This window comes from Oncorhynchus mykiss, chromosome 3, assembly GCF_057628025.1.
Source record: "Oncorhynchus mykiss isolate SJ-2025 chromosome 3, ASM5762802v1, whole genome shotgun sequence".
Taxonomy (NCBI): Eukaryota; Metazoa; Chordata; class Actinopteri; order Salmoniformes; family Salmonidae; genus Oncorhynchus; species Oncorhynchus mykiss.
This window is the reverse complement of record NC_143024.1, coordinates 93,754,483-93,782,400: the sequence shown is the minus strand read 5'-3', so window position 1 is coordinate 93,782,400 and position 27,918 is coordinate 93,754,483. Positions and strand designations below refer to the sequence as shown.

Sequence of the window (27,918 nt, the reverse complement as noted above, 5' to 3'; positions counted from 1 at the left end):
AGTCTCTCCTCTGTCAGTCTCCTTTGTCAGACTCTCCTCTGTCAGTCTCTCCTCTGTCAGACTCTCCTCTGTCAGTTGCCTCTGTCAGTTTCCTCTGTCAGTTTCCTCTGTCAGTCTCTCCTCTGTCAGTCTCTCCTCTGTCAGTTTCCTCTGTCAGTTTCCTCTGTCAGTCTCTCCTCTGTCAGTCTCTCCTCTGTCAGTCTCATCTGTCAGTCTCCTCTGTCAGTCTCTCCTCTGTCAGTCCCTCCCTGTCTCTTCCTCTGTCACAGTTTCTCAGCCCTCAATCTTTCCTTCTCTCTCCATATCTCTCTCACTCTAGCTCACTCTCTCTGTCCCTGTCTCTCTTACTCTCTCTCGCTCACTCTCGCTCACACTCTCACTCTCTCTCTCGCTGTCTCTGTCACTCTCTCTCCCTGTTTTTCTACCTGTCTCTCTCACTCTCTATCTCTCACTCACTGTCATTCTCACCATCACTCTCCCTTGTGTCAGAAGTAGGAGCATGTGTATAAGTGTGTTAGGACAGGTTGTTATTAGAGCATAGAGCTGTACTAGTGTGTTAGGACAGGTTGGTATTAGAGCATAGAGCTGTACTAGTGTGTTAGGACAGGTTGGTATTAGAGCATAGAGCTGTACTAGTGTGTTAGGGCAGGTTGGTATTAGAGCATAGAGCTGTACTAGTGTGTTAGGCCAGGTTGGTATTAGAGCATAGAGCTGTACTAGTGTGTTAGGACAGGTTGGTATTAGAGCATAGAGCTGTACTAGTGTGTTAGGACAGGTTGGTATTAGAGCATAGAGCTGTACTAGTGTGTTAGGACAGGTTGGTATTAGAGCATAGAGCTGTACTAGTGTGTTAGGACATGTTGGTATTAGAGCATAGAGCTGTACTAGTGTGTTAGGACAGGTTGGTATTAGAGCATAGAGCTGTACTAGTGTGTTAGGACAGGTTGGTATTAGAGCATAGAGCTGTACTAGTGTGTTAGGACAGGTTGGTATTAGAGCATAGATTTGTACTAGTGTGTTAGGACAGGTTGGTATTAGAGCATAGAGCTGTACTAGTGTGTTAGGACAGGTTGGTATTAGAGCATAGAGCTGTACTAGTGTGTTAGGACAGGTTGTTATTAGAGCATAGAGCTGTACTAGTGTGTTAGGACAGGTTGGTATTAGAGCATAGAGCTGTACTAGTGTGTTAGGACAGGTTGGTATTAGAGCATAGAGCTGTACTAGTGTGTTAGGGCAGGTTGGTATTAGAGCATAGAGCTGTACTAGTGTGTTAGGACAGGTTGGTATTAGAGCATAGAGCTGTACTAGTGTGTTAGGACAGGTTGGTATTAGAGCATAGAGCTGTACTAGTGTGTTAGGACAGGTTGGTATTAGAGCATAGAGCTGTACTAGTGTGTTAGGACAGGTTGGTATTAGAGCATAGAGCTGTACTAGTGTGTTAGGACAGGTTGGTATTAGAGCATAGAGCTGTACTAGTGTGTTAGGACAGGTTGTTATTAGAGCATAGAGCTGTACTAGTGTGTTAGGACAGGTTGGTATTAGAGCATAGAGCTGTACTAGTGTGTTAGGACAGGTTATAATTAGAGCATAGAGCTGTACTAGTGTGTTAGGACAGGTTGGTATTAGAGCATAGAGCTGTACTAGTGTGTTAGGACAGGTTGGTATTAGAGCATAGAGCTGTACTAGTGTGTTAGGACAGGTTGGTATTAGAGCATAGAGCTGTACTAGTGTGTTAGGACAGGTTGGTATTAGAGCATAGAGCTGTACTAGTGTGTTAGGACAGGTTGGTATTAGAGCATAGAGCTGTACTAGTGTGTTAGGACAGGTTGGTATTAGAGCATAGAGCTGTACTAGTGTGTTAGGACAGGTTGTTATTAGAGCATAGAGCTGTACTAGTGTGTTAGGACAGGTTGGTATTAGAGCATAGAGCTGTACTAGTGTGTTAGGACAGGTTGGTATTAGAGCATAGAGCTGTACTAGTGTGTTAGGACAGGTTGGTATTAGAGCATAGAACTGTACTAGTGTGTTAGGACAGGTTGTTATTAGAGCATAGAGCTGTACTAGTGTGTTATGACAGGCTGGTATTAGAGCATAGAGCTGTACTAGTGTGTTAGGACAGGTTGGTATTAGAGCATAGAGCTGTACTAGTGTGTTAGGACAGGTTGGTATTAGAGCATAGAGCTGTACTAGTGTGTTAGGACAGGTTGGTATTAGAGCATAGAGCTGTCCTAGTGTGTTAGGACAGGTTGTTATTAGAGCATAGAGCTGTACAAGTGTGTTAGGACAGGTTGGTATTAGAGCATAGAGCTGTACTAGTGTGTTAGGACAGGTTGGTATTAGAGCATAGAGCTGTACTAGTGTGTTAGGACAGGTTGGTATTAGAGCATAGAGCTGTACTAGTGTGTTAGGACAGGTTGGTATTAGAGCATAGAGCTGTACTAGTGTGTTAGGACAGGTTGGTATTAGAGCATAGAGCTGTACTAGTGTGTTAGGACAGGTTATAATTATAGCATAGAGCTGTACTAGTGTGTTAGGACAGGTTGGTATTAGAGCATAGAGCTGTACTAGTGTGTTAGGACAGGTTGGTATTAGAGCATAGAGCTGTACTAGTGTGTTAGGACAGGTTGGTATTAGAGCATAGAGCTGTACTAGTGTGTTAGGACAGGTTGGTATTAGAGCATAGAGCTGTACTAGTGTGTTAGGACAGGTTGTTATTAGAGCATAGAGCTGTACTAGTGTGTTAGGACAGGTTGGTATTAGAGCATAGAGCTGTACTAGTGTGTTAGGACAGGTTGGTATTAGAGCATAGAGCTGTACTAGTGTGTTAGGACAGGTTGGTATTAGAGCATAGAGCTGTACTAGTGTGTTAGGACAGGTTGTTATTAGAGCATAGAGCTGTACTAGTGTGTTATGACAGGCTGGTATTAGAGCATAGAGCTGTACTAGTGTGTTAGGACAGGTTGGTATTAGAGCATAGAGCTGTACTAGTGTGTTAGGACAGGTTGGTATTAGAGCATAGAGCTGTACTAGTGTGTTAGGACAGGTTGGTATTAGAGCATAGAGCTGTCCTAGTGTGTTAGGACAGGTTGTTATTAGAGCATAGAGCTGTACAAGTGTGTTAGGACAGGTTGGTATTAGAGCATAGAGCTGTACTAGTGTGTTAGGACAGGTTGGTATTAGAGCATAGAGCTGTACTAGTGTGTTAGGACAGGTTGGTATTAGAGCATAGAGCTGTACTAGTGTGTTAGGACAGGTTGTTATTAGAGCATAGAGCTGTACTAGTGTGTTATGACAGGCTGGTATTAGAGCATAGAGCTGTACTAGTGTGTTAGGACAGGTTGGTATTAGAGCATAGAGCTGTACTAGTGTGTTAGGACAGGTTGGTATTCGAGCATAGAGCTGTACTAGTGTGTTAGGACAGGTTGGTATTAGAGCATAGAGCTGTCCTAGTGTGTTAGGACAGGTTGTTATTAGAGCATAGAGCTGTACAAGTGTGTTAGGACAGGTTGGTATTAGAGCATAGAGCTGTACTAGTGTGTTAGGACAGGTTGGTATTAGAGCATAGAGCTGTACTAGTGTGTTAGGACAGGTTGTTATTAGAGCATAGAGCTGTACTAGTGTGTTAGGACAGGTTGGTATTAGAGCATAGAGCTGTACTAGTGTGTTAGGACAGGTTGGTATTAGAGCATAGAGCTGTACTAGTGTGTTAGGACAGGTTGGTATTAGAGCATAGAGCTGTACTAGTGTGTTAGGACAGGTTGGTATTCGAGCATAGAGCTGTACTAGTGTGTTAGGACAGGTTGGTATTAGAGCATAGAGCTGTCCTAGTGTGTTAGGACAGGTTGTTATTAGAGCATAGAGCTGTACAAGTGTGTTAGGACAGGTTGGTATTAGAGCATAGAGCTGTACTAGTGTGTTAGGACAGGTTGGTATTAGAGCATAGAGCTGTACTAGTGTGTTAGGACAGGTTGTTATTAGAGCATAGAGCTGTACTAGTGTGTTAGGACAGGTTGGTATTAGAGCATAGAGCTGTACTAGTGTGTTAGGACAGGTTGGTATTAGAGCATAGAGCTGTACTAGTGTGTTAGGACAGGTTGGTATTAGAGCATAGAGCTGTACTAGCGTGTTAGGACATGTTGATCTAACAGACCGACACATTTATTTTTAATAGTATTAAAGTTACATTCTGGTAATTAGAGAGCCGCAGACTGCAGCTCTAATTCCTCGACTCTCTCTAGAGCATTTAACAGACGGCAGCTCTAATTCCTCGACTCTCTCTGGAGCATTTAACAGATTGCAGCTCTAATTCCTCGACTCTCTCTAGAGCATTTAACAGACTGCAGCTCTACTTCCTCAACTCTCTCTGGAGCATTTATCAGACTGCAGCTCTAATTCATCGACTCTCTCTAGAGCATTTAACAGACTGCAGCTCTAATTCCTCGACTCTCTCTGGAGCATTTAACAGACTGCAGCTCTACTTCCTCAACTCTCTCTGGAGCATTTAACAGATTGCAGCTCTAATTCCTCGACTCTCTCTAGAGCATTTAACAGACTGCAGCTCTAATTCCTTGACTCTCTCTAGAGCATTTAACAGATTGCAGCTCTAAGACCTTGACTCTCTCTAGAGCATTTAACAGACTGCAGCTCTAATTCCTTGACTCTCTCTAGAGCATTTAACAGACTGCAGCTCTAATTCCTTGACTCTCTCTGGAGCATTTAACAGACTGCAGCTCTACTTCCTCAACTCTCTCTGGAGCATTTAACAGATTGCAGCTCTAATTCCTCGACTCTCTCTAGAGCATTTAACAGACTGCAGCTCTAATTCCTTGACTCTCTCTAGAGCATTTAACAGATTGCAGCTCTAAGACCTTGACTCTCTCTAGAGCATTTAACAGACTGCAGCTCTAATTCCTTGACTCTCTCTAGAGCATTTAACAGACTGCAGCTCTAATTCCTTGACTCTCTCTAGAGCATTTAACAGACTGCAGCTCTACTTCCTCAACTCTCTCTAGAGCATTTAACAGATTGCAGCTCTAATTCCTCGACTCTCTCTAGAGCATTTAACAGACTGCAGCTCTAATTCCTCGACTCTCTCTAGAGCATTTAACAGACTGCAGCTCTAATTCCTTGACTCTCTCTAGAGCATTTAACAGACTGCAGCTCTAATTCCTTGACTCTCTCTAGAGCATTTAACAGACTGCAGCTCTAATTCCTTGACTCTCTCTAGAGCATTTAACAGACTGCAGCTCTAATTCCCTGACTCTCTCTAGAGCATTTAACAGACTGCAGCTCTAATTCCTTGACTCTCTCTAGAGCATTTAACAGACTGCAGCTCTAATTCCTTGACTCTCTCTAGAGCATTTAACAGACTGCAGCTCTAATTCCTCGACACTCTTTAGAGCATTTAACAGATTGCAGCTCTAATTCCTCGACTCTCTCTAGAGCATTTAACAGACTGCAGCTCTAATTCATCGACTCTGTCTAGAGCATTTAACAGATTGCAGCTCTAATTCCTCAACTCTGTCTAGAGCATTTAACAGACTGCAGCTCTAATTCCTCGACTCTCTCTAGAGCATTTAACAGACTGCAGCTCTAATTCCTCGACTCTCTCTAGAGCATTTAACAGACTGCAGCTCTAATTCCTCGACTCTCTCTAGAGCATTTAACAGACTGCAGCTCTAATTCTTCGACTCTCTCTAGAGCATTTAACAGACTGCAGCTCTAATTCCTCGACTCTCTCTAGAGCATTTAACAGATTGCAGCTCTAATTCATCGACTCTGTCTAGAGCATTTAACAGACTGCAGCTCTAATTCTTCGACTCTCTCTAGAGCATTTAACAGATTGCAGCTCTAATTCATCGACTCTGTCTAGAGCATTTAACAGACTGCAGCTCTAATTCATCGACTCTCTCTAGAGCATTTAACAGACAGTAGCTCTAAGACCTCAACATCCACCATCCTGACCCACCATCCTGACCCACCACCCTGACCCACCATCCTGATCCACCATCCTGATCCCCCACCCTGATCCACCATCCTGACCCTCCATCCTGATCCACCACCTTGACCCACCATCCTGATCCACCATCCTGATCCACCATCCTGGTCCACCATCCTGACCCTCCATCCTGACCCACCACCCTGACCCACCACCCTGACCCACCATCCTGACCCACCACCCTGACCCACCATCCTGACCCACCACCCTGATCCACCACCCTGACCCCCCACCCTGATCCACCACCCTGACCCACCATCCTGATCCACCACCCTGACCCACCATCCTGACCCACCACCTTGACCCACCTCAATGGTTGAATGAGGCTACCCTCTCCTCTCTCATCATTTCCTTGTTCATCCCCTCTCTCTCCTCTCGCTCTCCTCTCTCATCATTTCCTTGTTCATCCCCTCTCTCTCCTCTCTCTCTCCTCTCTCATCAGTTTCCTCTTCCTCCTCTCTCTCTTCTCTCTCATCAGTTTCCTCTTCCTCCTCTCTCTCTCCTCTCTCATCAGTTCCCTGTTCATCTCCTCTCTCCTCTCTCATCAGTTCTCTGTTCATCTCCTCCTCTCTCTCTCCTCTCTCATCATTTCCTTGTTCATCCCCTCTCTCTCCTCTCTCTCTCCTCTCTCATCATTTCCTTGTTCATCCCCTCTCTCTCCTCTCTCTCTCCTCTCTCATAATTTCCTTGTTCATCCCCTCTCTCTCCCCTCTCTCTCCTCTCTCTCCTCTCTCTCCTCTCTCATCAGTTCTCTGTTCATCTCCTCCTCTCTCTCTCCTCTCTCATCAGTTCCCTGTTCATCTCCTCTCTCTCCCATTTCTCTCCTCTCTCCCCTCTCTCTCCTCTCTCTCCTCTCTCTCTCCTCTCTCATCAGTTCCCTGTTCATCTCCCCTCTCTCCTCTCTCTCTCCTCTCCCTCTACTCTCTCATCAGTTTCCTGTTCATCTCCTCTCTCTCTCCTCTCTCTCAATTTTCTATCCTCTATCTCCTCTCTCATCAGTTCCCTGTTCATTGTGTTCTTCTCAATACCTACCTATACTTTTGCTATTCTCATTATCCGTGCTCGTTCATTCATTAATGCCTTATTTGTGCCGTCATTTGTCTCTTCATTTTCTCCACGTTCTTCTCTCTCTAGTGTAAATAGAGGCTTAGAGAAGTTGGGAAACAACGTTGAGGTAATACATTTGTGTTTTACACACTCAGTGGAGTCACAGACTCAGGGCTGTATGTAGTTTCATATTTATTTTTTGAGCTGAACGGTGTGTACACATTTGAGGTAGGCTGGACATTCAGCTGTAGGGGAGAGTAGGGTATGTTGAGCCCCTTCTTTACATTCCGCATCACTACGTCAATATGTCATATTCATTCTAACAAGAACGTCTACAGATAGAGTATTTCAGGAGGTGTTGTGTATCCTGTGAAATAATCAGAATTCAAGTAAACATTACAGTTTTGAAAACATGGCTTGTCCCCCCAAGGGTATGTTGAGCCTAGGGACAGGGTATGTTGAGCCTAGGGACAGGGTATGTTGAGCCTAGGGACAGGGTATGTTGAGCCTAGGGACAGGGTATGTTGAGCCTAGGGACAGGGTATGTTGAGCCTAGGGACAGGGTATGTTGAGCCTAGGGACAGCAGGGTATGTTGAGCCTAGGGACAGCAGGGTATGTTGAGCCTAGGGACAGCAGGGTATGTTGAGCCTAGGGACAGCAGGGTATGTTGAGCCTAGGGACAGCAGGGTATGTTGAGCCTAAGGACAGGGTATGTTAAGCCTAGGGACAGCAGGGTATGTTGAGCCTAGGGACAGCAGGGTATGTTGAGCCTAGGGACAGCAGGGTATGTTGAGCCTAGGGACAGCAGGGTATGTTGAGCCTAAGGACAGGGTATGTTGAGCCTAGGGACAGGGTATGTTGAGCCTAGGGACAGGGTATGTTGAGCCTAGGGACAGCAGGGTATGTTGAGCCTAGGGACAGGGTATGTTGAGCCTAGGGACAGCAGGGTATGTTGAGCCTAGGGACAGCAGGGTATGTTAAGCCTAAGGACAGGGTATGTTGAGCCTAGGGACAGCAGGGTATGTTGAGCCTAAGGACAGGGTATGTTGAGCCTAGGGACAGCAGGGTATGTTGAGCCATGGGACAGGGTATGTTGAGCCTAGGGACTGCAGGGTATGTTGAGCCTAAGGACAGGGTATGTTGAGCCTAGGGACAAGGTATGTTGAGCCTAGGGACAGCAGGGTATGTTGAGCCTAGGGACATGGTATGTTGAGCCTAGGGACAGGGTATGTTGAGCCTAAGGACAGGGTATGTTGAGCCTAGGGACAGCAGGATATGTTGAGCCTAGGGACAGGGTATGTTGAGCCTAGGGACAGGGTATGTTGAGCCTAGGGACAGCAGGGTATGTTGAGCCTAGGGACATGGTATGTTGAGCCTAGGGACAGGGTATGTTGAGCCTAAGGACAGGGTATGTTGAGCCTAGGGACAAGGTATGTTGAGCCTAGGGACAGCAGGGTATGTTGAGCCTAAGGACAGGGTATGTTGAGCCTAGGGACAGGGTATGTTGAGCCTAAGGACAGGGTATGTTGAGCCACCTTGCGGTGAGATGTTCCACATCTACACATTTCTGTACTGAATTAAATATCACCACACCTTTGAAAAGTGCAGTTTGAGTTTGAGTGCATGATAAATTGCTGAAATACTATTACAGACAAAATATATGGGTTATGGTGTAACCCTTTGACTCAACTAACCCTTTGGCTCAGCTAACCCTTTGACTCAGCTAACCCTTTGGCTCAGCTAACCCTTTGTCTCAGCTAACCCTTTGGCTCAGCTAACCCTTTGGCTCAGCTAACCCTTTGACTCAGCTAAACCTTTGACTCAACTTACCCTTTGGCTCAGCTAACCCTTTGGCTCAGCTAACCCTTTGACTCAGCTAACCCTTTGACTCAACTAACCCTTTGGCTCAGCTAACCCTTTGGCTCAGCTAACTCTTTGACTCAGCTAACCCTTTGGCTCAGCTAACCCTTTGACTCAGCTAAACCTTTGACTCAACTTACCCTTTGGCTCAGCTAACCCTTTGGCTCAGCTAACCCTTTGACTCAACTAACCCTTTGGCTCAGCTAACCCTTTGGCTCAGCTAACCCTTTGGCTCAGCTAACCCTTTGGCTCAGCTAACCCTTTGGCTCAGCTAAACCTTTGACTCAACTAACCCTTTGGCTCAGCTAACCCTTTGGCTCAGCTAAACCTTTGACTCAGCTAACCCTTTGACTCAACTAACCCTTTGGCTCAGCTAACCCTTTGGCTCAGCTAACCCTTTGGCTCAGCTAACCCTTTGGCTCAGCTAACCCTTTGACTCAGCTAACCCTTTGACTCAGCTAACCCTTTGACTCAGCTAACCCTTTGACTCAACTAACCCTTTGGCTCAGCTAACCCTTTGGCTCAGCTAAACCTTTGGCTCAGCTAAACCTTTGACTCAGCTAACCCTTTGACTCAGCCAACCCCACTACCATAAACTGTTTACGTTGTGGCAAGTGTTGTCATGTGTTTGCTCTATATACAGGTAAATAAATTGTGTGTGTGTTTGTGTGTGTGTGTGTGTGTGTGTGTGTGTGTGTGTGCACGCGCGTGTGTGTCTGTCTGTGTGTGTGTGTGTGTGTGTGTGTGTGAGTGTGTGTGTGTGTGTGTGTGTCTGTGTCTGTGTCTGTGTGTGTGCGTGTGCGTGTGTGTGTGTGTAATTTAATGGTGACTTCCTTGTTTCTGATCCGGTTGCAGGACACTGACGTTCTGTGGACAGACTTCCATCAGAAGCTTGTGGATAATGCTTTGATATCCATGGACACATACCTGGGGCAGTTCCCTGATATTAAGGTAGGATCATACCTGGGGAAGTTCCCTGATATTAAGGTAGGATCATACTTGGGGCAGTTCCCTGACATTAAGGTAGGATCATACCTGGGGCAGTTCCCTGATATTAAGGTAGGATCATACCTGGGGAAGTTCCCTGATATTAAGGTAGGATCATACTTGGGGCAGTTCCCTGATATTAAGGTAGGATCATACCTGGGGAAGTTCCCTGATATTAAGGTAGGATCATACTTGGGGCAGTTCCCTGATATTAAGGTAGGATCATACCTGGGGAAGTTCCCTGATATTAAGGTAGGATCATACTTGGGGCAGTTCCCTGATATTAAGGTAGGATCATACCTGGGGAAGTTCCCTGATATTAAGGTAGGATCATACTTGGGGCAGTTCCCTGACATTAAGGTAGGATCATACTTGGGGCAGTTCCCTGACATTAAGGTAGGATCATACCTGGGGCAGTTCCCTGAATACCTGGGGCAGTTCCCTGATAATAAGGTAGGATCATACCTGGGGCAGTTCCCTGATAATAAGGTAGGATCATACCTGGGGCAGTTCCCTTATATTAAGGTAGGATCATACCTGGGGCAGTTCCCTGATATTAAGGTAGAATCATACCCGGGGCAGTTCCCTTATATTAAAGTAGGATCATACCTGGGGCAGTTCCCTTATATTAAGGTAGGATCATACCTGGGGAATTTCCCTGAATACCTGGGGCAGTTCCCTGATATTAAGGTAGGATCATACCTGGGGCAGTTCCCTGATATTAAGGTCGGATCGTCATCGTCGTACTCTCTTCCTAATGATCAGCTCTGATTCATACATACTGCCTACCGACCTGTTCTCATCAGGTGTGTGTTAGTCTTCCTCCCCCCACCCTCCCCCTCCTTCTCTGGAAAATAAAGTAATCTTCTTCTTCTTCAGTCTCGTATTGCAAAGCGTGACAGGAAGCTTGTGGACTACGACAGCGCCAGACACAACCACCTTTCGACCAATAAGGGGAAGAAAGGAAAGGATGGGAGCATCAAGATCACCAAGGTAACAGGACCTCTCCATCAATGGATATGTGGCCCTTTTAATAACATCAATCTGTTGTCTCCGTTTGCCAGTAATTTACTCAGAACTAAATATATCTGTTTAAAATGACACTCTCTCTCGCTCTCATCTCTCTCTCTCTCTCTCTCTCTCTCTCGCCCTCTCTTTCTCCCCCTATTATCTCACCCTCTCTCTATCTCACCCTCTCTCTATCTCCCTTTCTCTCTCTCAATCTCTCTCTCTCTCCTCCCTCCCTCTCTCCCTCTCCACCCCTCCCTCTCTCTCTCTCTCTCGCTCACTCTTTCTCCTCTCTCTTTCTCCTCTCTGTCTTCCCTCCCTCTTTATATATTATCCTCTCTCTTCCAATCTCCAGCCAGTGTCTCTGTTGGAGAGGGCCACTCCAGTTTGGGCTCAGGGCATCCTGTCAGCCCACAACATTGCTCAGAGTAACCTCTCTAGGAACCAGGTGGGTCCATCACCCTTGTCAACCACCCTGTCGACTAGTGCTTTCATGGGGATTTCAGAATGTAGTCTAGTATATAATCTGCCTGCAATAGTTTTAGACGTTTAGAAAGAGCCTCTATTTTCCACAGCTTCTTTCCCAAACACAAAACCTTTGTCTTCACACCAGGGAGTTCTGGTTTTCAAAATCAAATGAAAGATTCACTGAAAAACACACAGTGTGAATAAAACGTACAAATTATTGAGCATACAGTAGTTGGCCAGTCGTTGGTTGTTCACCTTCCTAATATTGAGTTGAACTCCCCCTTTTGCCCTCAGAACAGCCTCATTTAGCCAGGGCATGGACTCTACAAAGTGTCGAAAGCCTTCCATAGAGATGCTGGCCCATATCGACTCCAATGCTTCCCACAGTTGTGTCAAGTTGGCTGGATGTCCTTTGGGTGGTTGACCATTCTTGATACACACAGGAAACTGTTGAGTGTGAAAAACCCGGCAGCGTTGCAGTTCTTGGCACAAACTGTTGCGCCTGGTAGAGCAGGTGTTCATAATGCTTTATCCTCTCAGTGTGTAGTGTATTGGAACAGGAAGAGCAGGTGTTCATAATGCTTTATCCTCTCAGTGTGTAGTGTATTGGAACAGGAAGAGCAGGTGTTCATAATGTTTTATCCTCTCAGTGTGTAGTGTATTGGAACAGGAAGTGATGAAAATAATTATCAGTGCCTTGTGACAGATATTGTGTGTGTGTGTGTGTGTGTGTGTGTGTGTGTGTGTGTGTCTGTGTGTGTGCGTGTGCGTGTGTGTCAGGCGGAGGATGAGTTGGAGAGAGCTCAGAAGGTGTTTGAGGAGATTAATGAAGATCTTCAGGAGGAACTGCCCTCACTATGGAACAGGTACGTCTGGAATGGAACAGGTACATCTGGAATGGAACAGGTACATCTGGAATGGAACAGGTACATCTGGAATGGAACAGGTACATCTCACTATGGAACAGGTATGTCTGGAATGGAACAGGTACATCTGGAATGGAACAGGTACATCTCACTGTGGAACAGGTACATCTGGAATGGAACAGGTACATCTGGAATGGAACAGGTACATCTGGAATGGAACAGGTACATCTCACTATGGAACAGGTACATCTGGAATGGAACAGGTACATCTGGAATGGAACAGGTACATCTCACTGTGGAACAGGTACATCTGGAATGGAACAGGTACATCTGGAATGGAACAGGTACATCTGGAATGGAACAGGTACATCTCACTATGGAACAGGTACATCTGGAATGGAACAGGTACATCTGGAATGGAACAGGTATGTCTGGAATGGAACAGGTACATCTGGAATGGAACAGGTCCATCTGGAATGGAACAGGTACATCTCACTATGGAACAGGTACATCTCACTATGGAACAGGTACATCTGGAATGGAACAGGTACATCTGGAATGGAACAGGTACATCTGGAATGGAACAGATACATCTCACTATGGAACAGGTACATCTGGAATGCAACAGGTACATCTGGAATGGAACAGGTACATCTCACTATGGAACAGGTATGTCTGGAATGGAACAGGTACATCTCACTATGGAACAGGTACATCTGGAATGGAACAGGTACATCTCACTATGGAACAGGTATGTCTGGAATGGAACAGGTACATCTCACTATGGAACAGGTACATCTGGAATGGAACAGGTACATCTGGAATGGAACAGGTACATCTCACTATGGAACAGGTACATTTGGAATGTCTGGAATGGAACAGGTACATCTGGAATGGAACAGGTACGTCTGGAATGGAACAGGTACATCTCACTATGGAACAAGTACATCTGGAATGGAACAGGTACATCTCACTATGGAACAGGTACATCTGGAATGGAACAGGTGCATCTGGAATGGAACAGGTACATCTGGAATGGAACAGGTACATCTGGAATGCAACAGGTACATCTCACTATGGAACAGGTACATCTGGAATGGAACAGGTACATCTGTAATGGAACAGGTACATCTCACTATGGAACAGGTACATCTGGAATGGAACAGGTACATCTGGAATGGAACAGGTACATCTGGAATGGAACAGGTACATCTGGAATGGAACAGGTACATCTGGAATGGAACAGGTACATCTGGAATGGAACAGGTACATCTGGAATGGAACAGGTACATCTGGAATGGAACAGGTACATCTGGAATGCAACAGGTACATCTTACTATGGAACAGGTACATCTCACTATGGAACAGGTACATCTGGAATGGAACAGGTACATCTGGAATGGAACAGGTACATCTGGAATGGAACAGGTACATCTGGAATGGAACAGGTACATCTGGAATGGAACAGGTACATCTGGAATGGAACAGGTACATCTGGAATGCAACAGGTACATCTCACTATGGAACAGGTACATCTGGAATGGAACAGGTACATCTGTAATGGAACAGGTACATCTCACTATGGAACAGGTACATCTGGAATGGAACAGGTACATCTGGAATGGAACAGGTACATCTGGAATGGAACAGGTACATCTGGAATGGAACAGGTACATCTGGAATGGAACAGGTACATCTGGAATGGAACAGGTACATCTGGAATGGAACAGGTACATCTGGAATGGAACAGGTACATCTGGAATGCAACAGGTACATCTTACTATGGAACAGGTACATCTCACTATGGAACAGGTACATCTGGAATGGAACAGGTACATCTGGAATGGAACAGGTACATCTGGAATGGAACAGGTACATCTGGAATGGAACAGGTACATCTGGAATGGAACAGGTACATCTGGAATGGAACAGGTACATCTGGAATGGAACAGGTACATCTGGAATGGAACAGGTACATCTGGAATGGAACAAGTACGTCTGGAATGGAACAGGTACATCTGGAATGGAACAGGTACATCTGGAATGGAACAGGTACATCTGGAATGGAACAGGTACATCTGGAATGGAACAGGTACATCTGGAATGGAACAGGTACATCTCACTATGGAACAGGTACATCTGGAATGGAACAGGTACATCTGGAATGGAACAGGTACATCTGGAATGGAACAGGTACATCTGGAATGGAACAGGTACATCTGGAATGGAACAGGTACATCTGGAATGGAACAGGTACATCTGGAATGGAACAGGTACATCTGGAATGGAACAGGTACATCTCACTATGGAACAGGTACATCTGGAATGGAACAGGTACATCTGGAATGGAACAGGTACATCTGGAATGGAACAGGTACATCTGGAATGGAACAGGTACATCTCACTATGGAACAGGTATGTCTGGAATGGAACAGGTACATCTGGAATGGAACAGGTACATCTGGAATGGAACAGGTACATCTGGAATGCAACAGGTACATCTTACTATGGAACAGGTACATCTGGAATGGAACAGGTACATCTGGAATGGAACAGGTACATCTTACTATGGAACAGGTACATCTGGAATGGAACAGGTACATCTCACTATGGAACAGGTACATCTCACTATGGAACAGGTACATCTCACTATGGAACAGGTACATCTCACTATGGAACAGGTACATCTGGAATGGAACAGGTACATCTGGAATGGAACAGGTACATCTGGAATGGAACAGGTACATCTGGAATGGAACAGGTACATCTGGAATGGAACAGGTACATCTGGAATGGAACAGGTACATCTGGAATGGAACAGGTACATCTGGAATGGAACAGGTACATCTGGAATGGAACAGGTACATCTGGAATGGAACAGGTACATCTGGAATGGAACAGGTACATCTGGAATGCAACAGGTACATCTGGAATGCAACAGGTACATCTTACTATGGAACAGGTACATCTGGAATGGAACAGGTACATCTGGAATGGAACAGGTACATCTGGAATGGAACAGGTACATCTGGAATGCAACAGGTACATCTTACTATGGAACAGGTACATCTGGAATGGAACAGGTACATCTGGAATGGAACAGGTACATCTTACTATGGAACAGGTACATCTGGAATGGAACAGGTACATCTCACTATGGAACAGGTACATCTCACTATGGAACAGGTACATCTCACTATGGAACAGGTACATCTCACTATGGAACAGGTACATCTGGAATGGAACAGGTACATCTGGAATGGAACAGGTACATCTGGAATGGAACAGGTACATCTGGAATGGAACAGGTACATCTGGAATGGAACAGGTACATCTGGAATGGAACAGGTACATCTGGAATGGAACAGGTACATCTGGAATGGAACAGGTACATCTTACTATGGAACAGGTACATCTGGAATGGAACAGGTACATCTGGAATGGAACAGGTACATCTGGAATGGAACAGGTACATCTGGAATGGAACAGGTACATCTGGAATGGAACAGGTACATCTTACTATGGAACAGGTACATCTGGAATGGAACAGGTACATCTGGAATGGAACAGGTACATCTTACTATGGAACAGGTACATCTGGAATGGAACAGGTACATCTCACTATGGAACAGGTACATCTGGAATGGAACAGGTACATCTTACTATGGAACAGGTACATCTGGAATGAAATAAAAAATTAAATATATGTATTTGTCGCGTTCGATATTATAGACAATACTAGCTATACACTAAGACATGTCATTTCAATAAGGTTTATAAGAATTATTAGTAAAATCTCTCTCCCCCTTTCATCTCTTTTCTCCATATCCATACCCTCTCTCTGTCTCCATAGTCGTGTTGGCTTCTACGTTAGCACCTTCCAGAGTATGGCTGGCTTCGAGGAGAAGTTCCACAAGGAGATGGGGAAGGTGAGTCTGTTGTCCATCCCAATGAGATTTGGGAAGGTGAGTCTGTTGTCTGTCCCAAGGAGATTTGGGAAGGTGAGTCTGTTGTCCATCCCAAGGAGATTTGGGAAGGTGAGTCTGTTGTCCATCCCAAGGAGATGGGGAAGGGGAGTCTGTTGTCCATCCCAAGGAGATGGGGAAGGTGAGTCTGTTGTCCATCCCAAGGAGATGGGGAAGGTGAGTCTGTTGTCCATCCCAAGGAGATGGGGAAGGGGAGTCTGTTGTCCATCCCAAGGAGATGGGGAAGGTGAGTCTGTTGTCCATCCCAAGGAGATGGGGAAGGGGAGTCTGTTTTCCATCCCAAGGAGATTTGGGAAGGGGAGTCTGTTGTCCATCCCAAGTTAGTGGTGATGATGACTTACATGTTGGATATCGAAGATTTGATACCCCACCTCTCTCTCTCTCTCTCTCTCTCTCTCTCTCTCTCTCTCTCTCTCTCTCTCTCTCTCTCTCTCCCTCTCTCTCTCTCTCTCTCTCTCTCTCTCTCTCTCTCCCTCTCTCTGTTATACACACCTTGTGCAGCTGGACCAGAATCTGTACGATGTTCTTGTCAAACTGGAGAGGCAGGACATGTGTGGGTGAGTTTGTGTTATTGTATTTATACTTCTAATAAATATGATGTTTCCTCTTGTAATTTAATTCTAATCAGATAATTGTTTGTTGTTTTATTTTTAAAGTAAGACCTTGAAAAAGACACATTTCTGACTTATTGGCGTGATAGTGATAACAGATGGCTTGTTTGTAATGGCTTGTTTGTAAGAATAAAACTTTAAAAACTTTTACTATTTCTTGTGATGGAACTTAAATATAGTTATTTATTGTGTGTGCGCGTGTGTGTGTGTTAATGTGTGCGTGTGTGTGTGTGTGTATTAATGTGTGCGTGTGTGTGTGTGTGTGTGTGTGTGTGTGTGTGTGTGTGTGTGTGTGCGTATGTGTGTGTGTGTGTGTGTGTGTGTGTGTGTGTGTGTGTGTGTGTGTGTGTGTGTGTGTGTGTGTGTGTGTGTGTGTGTGTGTGCGTGTGTGTGTGTGTGTGCGTGTGTGTGTGTGTGTGTGTGCGTGTCTTCTGAAAGTAATCAAACCTCTTGACCTATTCCACATGTTGTTGTGTCTCTTGAGACAGCAGGTAGAGCTCCTAGAGCAGGAGCAGTAGAGATACTCTGAATGATCGGCTATAAAAAGCCAAACTGACATTTACTCCTGAGGTGCTGACTTGTGGCACCCTCGACAACTACTGTGATTATTATTATTTGACCCTGCTGGTCATTTATGAACATTTGAACATCTTGGCCGTGTTCTGTTATAATCTCCACCCGGCACAGCCAGAAGAGGACTGGCCACCCCTCATAGCCTGGTTCCTCTCTAGGTTTCTTCCTAGGTTTTGGCCTTTCTAGGGAGTTTTTCCTAGCCACCGTGCTTCTACACCTGCATTGCTTGCTGTTTGGGGTTTTAGGCTGGGTTTCTGTACAGCACTTTGAGACATCAGCTGATGTAAATACATTTGATTTGATTTGTTGCAACCTTTGAGGTTACTAGTCCAACACTCTATCCACTAGGCTACCTGCCACACAGTCAATTGTGGAACATAGATGTGTTATGCCCTTGATCAGTGGTAGTGGATCAGGCTATTTGAGGAACCAAAGGTCAATTGTGGTGTTTGATCAAATGTGTGGGGTGGAGAGGAGTGGGGTTTGGTTAGGGTGTCCTGTTAAAACAGTTTTGGTGTTGGAGGGTAGGGTTTTGGTTAGGGTGTTCCTGTTAAAACTGTTTTGGTCTTGGAGGGTAGGGTTTTGGTTAGGGTGTCCTGTTGAAACAGTTTTGGTGTTGGAGGGTAGGGTTTTGGTTAGGGTGTTCTGTTGAAACAGTTTTGGTGTTGGAGGGTAGGGTTTTGGTTAGGGTGTTCCTCTTGAAACAGTTTTGAATGGGGAGTCTTTTATTTGGAGTCTGGGTTCAAATCCAGCATTGTAATCAAACTGGTTGGGGGTATTTTAAGGCCTCTCAGATCATTCTGAGGAATCAACAAGCACTGGACTTCACAGTGCCTTGAAAGTCACAGTTTTATTTTTCAATCACTTTTGGTGTAATTTTCAAAACTTTTAGTCAATTGACTGAGTGCAACAAACAGATTCACCAAGTCTCTTGTTCATCTGCTTTTCAAAACGCAATATTCACTTTTTGTACAAATTTCTTGTCATGTCAACAATACAATTAACTATGGCTTAATCAAACTGCTCAAAACGGATAACGATATTGTCACGGTTTTCTGTATGGGAAAGAGAGTTGGACCAAAATGCGGCGTGTAGATTGCGATCCATGTTTATTTAAACTGAAGCAACACGAATCTAAATGCAAACACTACAAAACAATAAACGTAATAAAAACCGAAACAGCCTAATACTGGTGCACATAAACACAGAACAAGGACATCAGGACACTAAGGACAATCACCCACAAAACACCCAAAGAATATGGCTGCCTAAATATGGTTCCCAATCAGAGACGACGATAAACACCTGCCTCTGATTGAGAACCACTTCAGACAGCCATGGACTTCACTAGAACACCCCACTAAGCTACAAACCCAACACACCCCATACAAAAACCCATGCCACACCCTGGCCTGACCAAATAAATGAAGATAAACACAAAATACTTCGACCAGGGCGTGACAGATATAGTTAGTGTCTAGTTAACCTATATAGTTTGATAACTGATAACCTCACAAATGTATCTGTTTGGCATACATTTTAGTATGAAGGTGGAGGTAAATACTACATCAGAATGTCCCCTGGGGCAGAATGTCCCCTGGGGCAGAATGTCCCCTGGGGTAGAATGTCCCCTGGGGCAGAATGTCCCCTGGGGCAGAATGTCACCTGGGGTAGAATGTCCCCTGGGGTAGAATGTCACCTGGGGTAGAATGTACCCTGGGGTAGAATGTCCCCTGGGGCAGAATGTTCCCTGGGGTAGAATGTCACCTGGGGTAGAATGTCCCCTGGGGTAGAATGTCACCTGGGGCAGAATGTTCCCTGGGGCAGAATGTTCCCTGGGGCAGAATGTCCCCTGGGGTAGAATGTCACCTGGGGCAGAATGTCACCTGGGGCAGAATGTCACCTGGGGCAGAATGTCACCTGGGGTAGAATGTCCCCTGGGGTAGAATGTCACCTGGGGTAGAATGTCCCCTGGGGCAGAATGTCACCTGGGGTAGAATGTCACCTGGGGCAGAATGTCACCTGGGGCAGAATGTCACCTGGGGCAGAATGTCACCTGGGGTAGAATGTCACCTGGGGTAGAATGTTCCCTGGGGCAGAATGTCACCTGGGGTAGAATGTCACCTGGGGTAGAATGTCACCTGGGGTAGAATGTCACCTGGGGTAGAATGTTCCCTGGGGCAGAATGTTCCCTGGGGCAGAATGTTCCCTGGGGCAGAATGTCCCGTGGGGCAGAATGTCACCTGGGGTAGAATGTCACCTGGGGCAGAATGTCACCTGGGGCAGAATGTCACCTGGGGTAGAATGTCACCTGGGGTAGAATGTTCCCTGGGGCAGAATGTCACCTGGGGTAGAATGTCACCTGGGGTAGAATGTCACCTGGGGTAGAATGTTCCCTGGGGCAGAATGTTCCCTGGGGCAGAATGTTCCCTGGGGCAGAATGTCCCCTGGGGCAGAATGTCCCCTGGGGCAGAATGTTCCCTGGGGTAGAATGTCCCCTGGGGCAGAATGTCACCTGGGGTAGAATGTCCCCTGGGGCAGAATGTTCCCTGGGGCAGAATGTTCCCTGGGGCAGAATGTCCCCTGGGGCAGAATGTTCCCTGGGGCAGAATGTCACCTGGGGCAGAATGTCACCTGGGGCAGAATGTCACCTGGGGCAGAATGTTCCCTGGGGCAGAATGTTCCCTGGGGCAGAATGTTCCCTGGGGCAGAATGTCACCTGGGGCAGAATGTCCCCTGGGGTAGAATGTCACCTGGGGTAGAATGTCCCCTGGGGCAGAATGTTCCCTGGGGCAGAATGTTCCCTGGGGCAGAATGTCACCTGGGGCAGAATGTTCCCTGGGGCAGAATGTCACCTTGGGTAGAATGTCCCCTGGGGTAGAATGTCACCTGGGGTAGAATGTCCCCTGGGGTAGAATGTCACCTGGGGTAGAATGTCCCCTGGGGCAGAATGTCACCTGGGGTAGAATGTCACCTGGGGTAGAATTTCACCTGGGGCAGAATGTCACCTGGGGCAGAATGTCCCCTGGGGCAGAATGTTCCCTGGGTAGAATGTCCCCTGGGGCAGAATGTCACCTGGGGTAGAATGTTCCCTGGGGCAGAATGTCCCCTGGGGTAGAATGTCACCTGGGGTAGAATGTCCCCTGGGGTAGAATGTCCCCTGAGGTAGAATGTCACCTGGGGCAGAATGTCACCTGGGGCAGAATGTCACCTGGGGCAGAATGTTCCCTGGGGCAGAATGTTCCCTGAACTGTTCCACAATAACCCTACTTCTGATGATCTGTCCTACATATATACTATATGAAGATATTTCTCAACGTGCTCACAACTTGCCATTGGATACAAATGATAAAAATGTCAAATTATAGACATTCCTCTCTCTCTCTCTCCCCTTTCCTTCTCCTCTGTCTCTAGTGAGCTCCCCAGAGGAGCAAGTCCAGCCAATCACACTCTGAGTCCAGCCGTACCGCCTCCCATCCCTAAGTCCCCCTCCAAGGTATTGTAGCACACACACACACACACACACACACAACCACATATGCAAAACACACACACACATACACACACATACAAACACACACGTGGCACTCTGGAAATTGTTGCTGCAAGTCTTTGGGAAAGTTTTTCAAGGCAGGCACAGATAGACGTTCACGCGGGCCAGATACAAAAACCCACACATGCACCTTTTTATAGTTTAGAGAGAACAACAGACAACAGATCAGGGGCGGACTGGGAAAATAATTTGACCCTGGCATTTTTTACACACCAGCCCACATCATTGGGCAAGCAGCCTCAACTCCGTGCTCTGCTGTCACTCTGTGCTTCTTCTTGTTCTCTGTCTGTCTGCCTGCCTGTCCGCTTAACGTAAACTACTGTTCTATGTCTGTCTGTCTGCTTAATGTAAACTACTGTTCTCTGTCTGTCTGTCTGCTTAATGTAAACTACTGTTCTCTGTCTGTCTGTCTGCTTAATGTAAACTACTGTTCTCTGCCTGTCTGTCTGCTTAATGTAAACTACTGTTCTCTGTCTGTCTGTCTGCTTAATGTAAACTACTGTTCTCTGCCTGTCTGTCTGCTTAATGTAAACTACTGTTCTCTGTCTGTCTGTCTGCTTAATGTAAACTACTGTTCTCTGCCTGTCTGTCTGCTTAATGTAAACTACTGTTCTCTACCTGTCTGTCTGCTTAATGTAAACTACTGTTCTCTGTCTCTCTGTCTGCTTAATGTAAACTACTGTTCTCTGTCTGTCTGTCTGCTTAATGTAAACTACTGTTCTCTGCCTGTCTGTCTGCTTAATGTAAACTACTGTTCTCTGTTTGTTTGTCTGTCTGTCTGTCTGTCTGTCTGTCTGTCTGTCTGTCTGTCTGTCTGTCTGTCTGTCTGTCTGTTTAATGTAAACTACTGTTCTCTGTCTGCCTGTCTGCTTAATATAAACTACATGATACTGTAAATGTCCTCATTAACAGGGCAGACTGTCCAGGTAGTGGAGCCAGAAGCATTCCCGTCTTAGTAGGACGTTATCAATGTCCCCACCCCTACAGTGTCCCCACCCCTACAATGTCCCCACCCCTACAGTGTCCCCACCCCTACAGTGTCCCCACCCCTACAGTGTCCCCACCTCTAGAGTGTCCCCACCCCTACAGTGTCCCCACTCCTACAGTCTCCCCACCCCTACAGTGTCCCCACCTCTACAGTCTCCCCACCCCTACAGTCTCCCCACCCATACAGTGTCCCCACACCTACAGTGTCCCCACCCCTACAGTCTCCCCACCCCTACAGTGTCCCCACCCCTACAGTGTCCCCACCCCTACAGTCTCCGCACCCCTACAGTGTCCCCACCCCTACAGTGTCCCCACCCCTACAGTCTCCGCACCCCTACAGTGTCCCCACCCCTACAGTGTCCCCACCCCTACAGTGTCCCCACCCCTACAGTGTCCCCACCCCTACAGTCTCCGCACCCCTACAGTGTCCGCACCCCTACAGTGTCCCCACCCCTACAGTCTCCGCACCCCTACAGTGTCCCCACCCCTACAGTGTCCCCACCCCTACAGTGTCCCCACCCCTACAGTCTCCGCACCCCTACAGTGTCCCCACCCCCACAGTGTCCCCACCCCTACAGTGCATGGGAACCTTCTCTATCACAATCAACTTGAGTGTTGTAATGTCGTTATTTAATTATGAGGAAGTGCTTGTCAACAGGACACTGTTGATCATTTCAAAGAATGCATGACTTTATGTTCGGTGATGCGGACCTTGAGTAGTCACTTAGTTTTCCCCCACATAGCTGAGCCCGCACTTTAGTGAATAAACATGTGATGAAACACAGGTGGTTTATGCTGCGGATATTGAGGGTTAATATTTCTGTGTTATTTAGGTGTTTAAGACAATTTATGCTCTGGTGCAATTGATGCACATCTGATTTTGGACCCGTGTGAGATCGTGTGGTTCTCCCATATGGCAAACGAGGAAGGGTCTTTGAAAACATGTTTTCATTTGGAATCCGACGTCAATATGTTTATTTACAATGTTCTTAACTGCTGGAGAGCGAGGTGTAAAGGTAGAAGGGAAAACACACAAATGTTTTGTCGTGGAAAGTACCACCAGGGACTCAAAAGTCAAACTTATATTAATCATTCATTATTATCAGCAAGCTGGAAAGGTGCCAACAAACGTAATGCACCATAGTACACGTTAGTTCTCTTATATACTGCTGACACAGTTCCTGTGTATCCGTATGATTTACACTATTCGTTATTCATCATTAATTCATCAGTAACGTTTGGTTCCTGCATGTGACTGACCGAGGCTTCTTCTCTCCAAGCTGAGACCTTGAAAACTGAGATACCCCTTTCGGTTCTCAAAGCAATGTTCTGGGCGTACTGCCAAATTGCTTATACTGATAGTGAGGACTTCTCCCAGGCACGATCAATCAGTCACTTGCATGAACCCAGTTGAATTGGTTATTAGAAAAGCACAAATAACATTTCCCTCTTATCACTCTGTGATAATTGTCGTTACATTTAAGCTTTAGATTATAGCTTCTATCAAAAGGAGGTTCTGTACTTCTATTAGAATAAGTGAATTCAACACATACAGTGACCTTTTCCACATGTTGTTACATTACATCCTTATTCTTAAATTGTTTTTTCCCCCTCATAAATCTACATAAGGTACTCTATAATGACAAAGCAAATACTGTTTTTAGGATTTTTTTTGTAATTGTATATAAAAAAAACAACTGAAATATCACATTTACATGTTTACATGTATGTACTAGACCTTTTACTCAGTACTTTGTTGAAGCGCCTTTGGCAGTGATTACAGCCTCCAGTCTTCGTGGGTATTTTTTTATTTTTTTTATTTCACCTTTATTTAACCAGGTAGGCCAGTTGAGAACAAGTTCTCATTTACAACTGCGACCTGGTCAAGATAAAGCAAAGCAGTGAGACAATAAACAACTAGAGAGAGTTACACATGGAGTAAACAACCATACAAACAACAACACAGAGTTACACATGGAATGAACAAACATACAGACAATAACACAATAGAAAAATATATATACAGTGAGTGCCAGTGTAGTAAGATTAGGGAGGTAAGGCAATAAATAGGCCATAGAGGTGAAATAATTACAATTTAGCAATTAATCAATCAATCAATCAATCAATCAATCAATCAATCAAATTTATTTTATATAGCCCTTCGTACATCAGCTGATATCTCAAAGTGCTGTACAGAAACCCAGCCTAAAACCCCAAACAGCAAGCAATGCAGGTGAAGAAGCACGGTGGCTAGGAAAAACTCCCTAGAAAGGCCAAAACCTAGGAAGAAACCTAGAGAGGAACCAGGCTATGTGGGGTGGCCAGTCCTCTTCTGGCTGTGCCGGGTGGAGATTATAACAAAACATGGTCAAGATGTTCAAATGTTCATAAATGACCAGCATGGTCGAATAATAATAAGGCAGAATAGTTGAAACTGGAGCAGCAGCACAGTCAGGTGGACTGGGGACAGCAAGGAGTCATCATGTCAGGTATTCCTGGGGCATGGTCCTAGGGCTCAGGTCAGTTGAAACTGGAGCAGCAGCACAGCCAGGTGGACTGGGGACAGCAAGGAGTCATCATGTCAGGTAGTCCTGGGGCATGGTCCTAGGGCTCAGGTCCTCCGAGAGAGAGAAAGAGAGAAGGAGAGAATTAGAGAACGCACACTTAGATTCACACAGGACACCGAATAGGACAGGAGAAGTACTCCAGATATAACAAACTGACCCTAGCCCCCCGACACATAAACTACTGCAGCATAAATACTGGAGGCTGAGACAGGAGGGGTCAGGAGACACTGTGGCCCACTCCGAGGACACCCCCGGACAGGGCCAAACAGGAAGGATATAACCCCACCCACTTTGCCAAAGCACAGCCCCCACACCACTAGAGGGATATCTTCAACCACCAACTTACCATCCTGAGACAAGGCTGAGTATAGCCCACAAAGACCTCCGCCACGGCACAACTTAAGGGGGGGGGGGGGCGCCAACCCAGACAGGATGACCACATCAGTGACTCAACCCACTCAGGTGACGCACCTCCTCCAGGGACGGCATGAGAGAGCCCCAGTAAAACACTGGAGTGATAGATGTGCAGATGATGATGTGCAAGTAGAGATACTGGGGTGCAAAACAGCAAAATAAATAACAATATGGGGATGAGGTAGTTGGATGGGCTATTTACAGATGGGCTATGTACAGGTGCAGTGATCTGTGAGCTGCTCTGACAGCTGGTGCTTAAAGCTAGTGAGGGAGATATACGTCTCCAGCTTCAGTAATTTTTGCATTTCGTTCCAGTCATTGGCAGCAGAGAACTGTAAGGAAAGGTGGCCAAAGGAGGAGGTGGCTTTGGGGATGACCAGTGAAATATACCTGCTGGAGCGCGTGCTACGGGTGGGTGCTGCTATGGTGACCAGTTAGCTGAGATAAGGTGGAGCTTTACCTAGAAAATACTTATAGTGACTAGACTACATCCAGAGAGCCCCAGTAAGCCAGCGACTTAGCCCCTGTAATAGGGTTAGAGGCAGAGAATCACAGTGGAAAGAGGGGAACCGGCCAGGCAGAGACAGCAAGGGCGGTCCGTTGCTCCAGAGCCTTTCCGTTCACCTTCACACTCCTGGGCCAGACTACACTCAATCATACGACCCACTGAAGAGATGAGTCTTCAGTAAAGACTTAAAGGTTGAGACCGAGTTTGCGTCTCTGACAACAGCGGGACCTTATATTGACAGGTGTGTACCATTCCTAATCATATCCAATCAAATGACTTTACCACAGGTGGACTCTAAGTTGTAGAAATATCTCACGGATGATCAATGGAAACAGGATGCACCTGATTCAATTTTATATCGACAGGTATGCCTTTCCAAATCATGTTTAATCAATTTAGATTACCTAAGGTGGACTCCAATCAAGTTGTAGAAACATCTCTAGGATGATCAATGGAAACAGGATGCACCTGATTCAATTTTATATCGACAGGTATGCCTTTCCAAATCATGTTTAATCAATTTAGATTACCTAAGGTGGACTCCAATCAAGTTGTAGAAACATCTCTAGGATGATCAATGGAAACAGGATGCACCTGATTCAATTTTATATCGACAGGTATGCCTTTCCAAATCATGTTTAATCAATTTAGATTACCTAAGGTGGACTCCAATCAAGTTGTAGAAACATCTCAAGGATGATCAATGGAAACAGGATGCACCTGAGCTCAACTCAAAGTCTCATAGCAAAGGGTGTGAATACTTATGTAAATAAGTTATTTTTGTTTTACATGAATAAATGTGCAAACAGTTCTAAAAACCTGTTTTCGCTTTGTCATTATGGCCTACTCATAATATTATTATTATAATATTATGATATTATAATATTGTGTGTAGATTGATGAGGAAAATGTTTTATTTGATACATTTTAGAACAAGTCTGTAACGTAGCAAAATGTGGAAAAAGGGAAGGGGTCTGAATACTTTCCGAATGCACTCTAAAGCCAGACACTTCATCCTTTCAAACCCTTCACTCTGGTTTGTATAATCTAAAATTACCCAATCAAGCTCTCTGTCTGTAAGGTTACCTGCTTTGGTCCACATGGCATAGTCTTAGCCCTGTCTGGTAACAATACACAAACCCAACAATCTGATACATTCAGCAGTGCAGAGACATTACTAGCTATTCGTAAGAAAGTGTTTGGGAAAACTTCAATCCATTTAGAGTAACTGTCAACCATTACCAACATATGTTTTTTCCTTTTACAGGCAGTTATGTGAACAGAAATCTATTAGCGTTTTTACCATAGGGCCCCAGGGGACTGGTAATTCCCCCTTTGGAATCGCGTCCCAAAAAAATTCAATTATTCATACCTCCCAAACGTCCAAATGTGCCTGTTTGAGGTCATGGAGTACCACTCATTTTCACTGGTGGCTTATCTATTTGTCCACAGGAAGCTCATCTTTAACCCAAACACCAGATGGCAGCCTCTAATATAATCAGTCCCTGTTCGTCATGTGACCTTCCATTGAAACATTTACTTCTTCAAATTACTAAAATATGTCATTATTAGAGCGCTATCTGAAACCCACTAATATTGCCATTCACTACTGTTCTATTCATACAGGGGTTTAGATATTTACACTGGTGTTAAATCTAACAGCATATTGGAGAACAGTACTCTCTCCTTTCATATCTGCACATACAGAATCCCTATATAACGTTCTAAATTACCAACTGTCAGGAGAAACACAGACATGCTGGCTCTGTCTAGTCTGTTACCAACTGTCAGGGGAGACAGATGTTTTGGTAAACCTTTGTGAGCATTGATATAACTATTTATAGATAGTGTAAATAGTATTAACATTTAAGTAGTTAATTTACAAATATCTATTGACATTTATGAGCGTTTATAAAGGTTTATAGCCTGGTCCGATGTCTGTTTGTGCTGTCTTGTCAACCCATGATGAAACCCCTATATTGACCTGTCTTTTCTCTCCGTCGTAACGTTGTGTAGCTGAGACCAGCGATGCCGCCGCGGCCTGAATCCAGCCCCTGTCGGGACATGAAACCAGAAAACATCATTAACCTGTTTGATGCTGCAGCTGCTCCTAACATCAGTGTTACATCCCCAACACAGGTACGGCCTGTTTACCTACCTCCTTAACCTAACCCTTACTCTACCCTAAACCTAGCCTAATTGTCATGTTCCGACCATAGTTCTTTTATGTTTTCCTTGTTTTAGTGTTGGTCAGGACGTGAGCTGAGTGTGCATTCTATGTTTTGTGTGTCTAGGTTGTTTTTCTGTGTTCGGCCTAGTATGGTTCTCAATCAGAGGCAGGTGTCGTTAGTTGTAGCCTGTGTTTCACTGTGTTTTTGTGGGCGATTGTTTCCGTGTCTGTGTTTTTACACCACACGGTACTGTTTTCGGTTTTCACATTTGTTTTTTTTGTAAATTTAAGTGTTCAGTTTGGATTTATTATTA

At 45.4% G+C, this 27,918-nt stretch overlaps 1 protein-coding gene across 3 annotated transcripts in view; it reads left to right on the top strand.

Moving 5' to 3' along the window:
* LOC110510426 (myc box-dependent-interacting protein 1-like) overlaps window positions 1-27,918 on the top strand; it is a 47,713-nt gene that overhangs the window by 3,830 nt on the left and 15,965 nt on the right. For all 3 annotated transcript variants that reach the window (XM_036975330.2, XM_036975331.2, XM_090230477.1), the window contains exons 5-12: window positions 9,762-9,857; window positions 10,773-10,886; window positions 11,257-11,349; window positions 12,150-12,235; window positions 16,089-16,164; window positions 16,723-16,778; window positions 20,820-20,901; window positions 27,451-27,573. In XM_036975330.2, coding sequence (XP_036831225.1) covers window positions 9,762-9,857; window positions 10,773-10,886; window positions 11,257-11,349; window positions 12,150-12,235; window positions 16,089-16,164; window positions 16,723-16,778; window positions 20,820-20,901; window positions 27,451-27,573 — 726 coding nt within the window. The remainder of the gene's footprint in view (window positions 1-9,761; window positions 9,858-10,772; window positions 10,887-11,256; window positions 11,350-12,149; window positions 12,236-16,088; window positions 16,165-16,722; window positions 16,779-20,819; window positions 20,902-27,450; window positions 27,574-27,918) is intronic.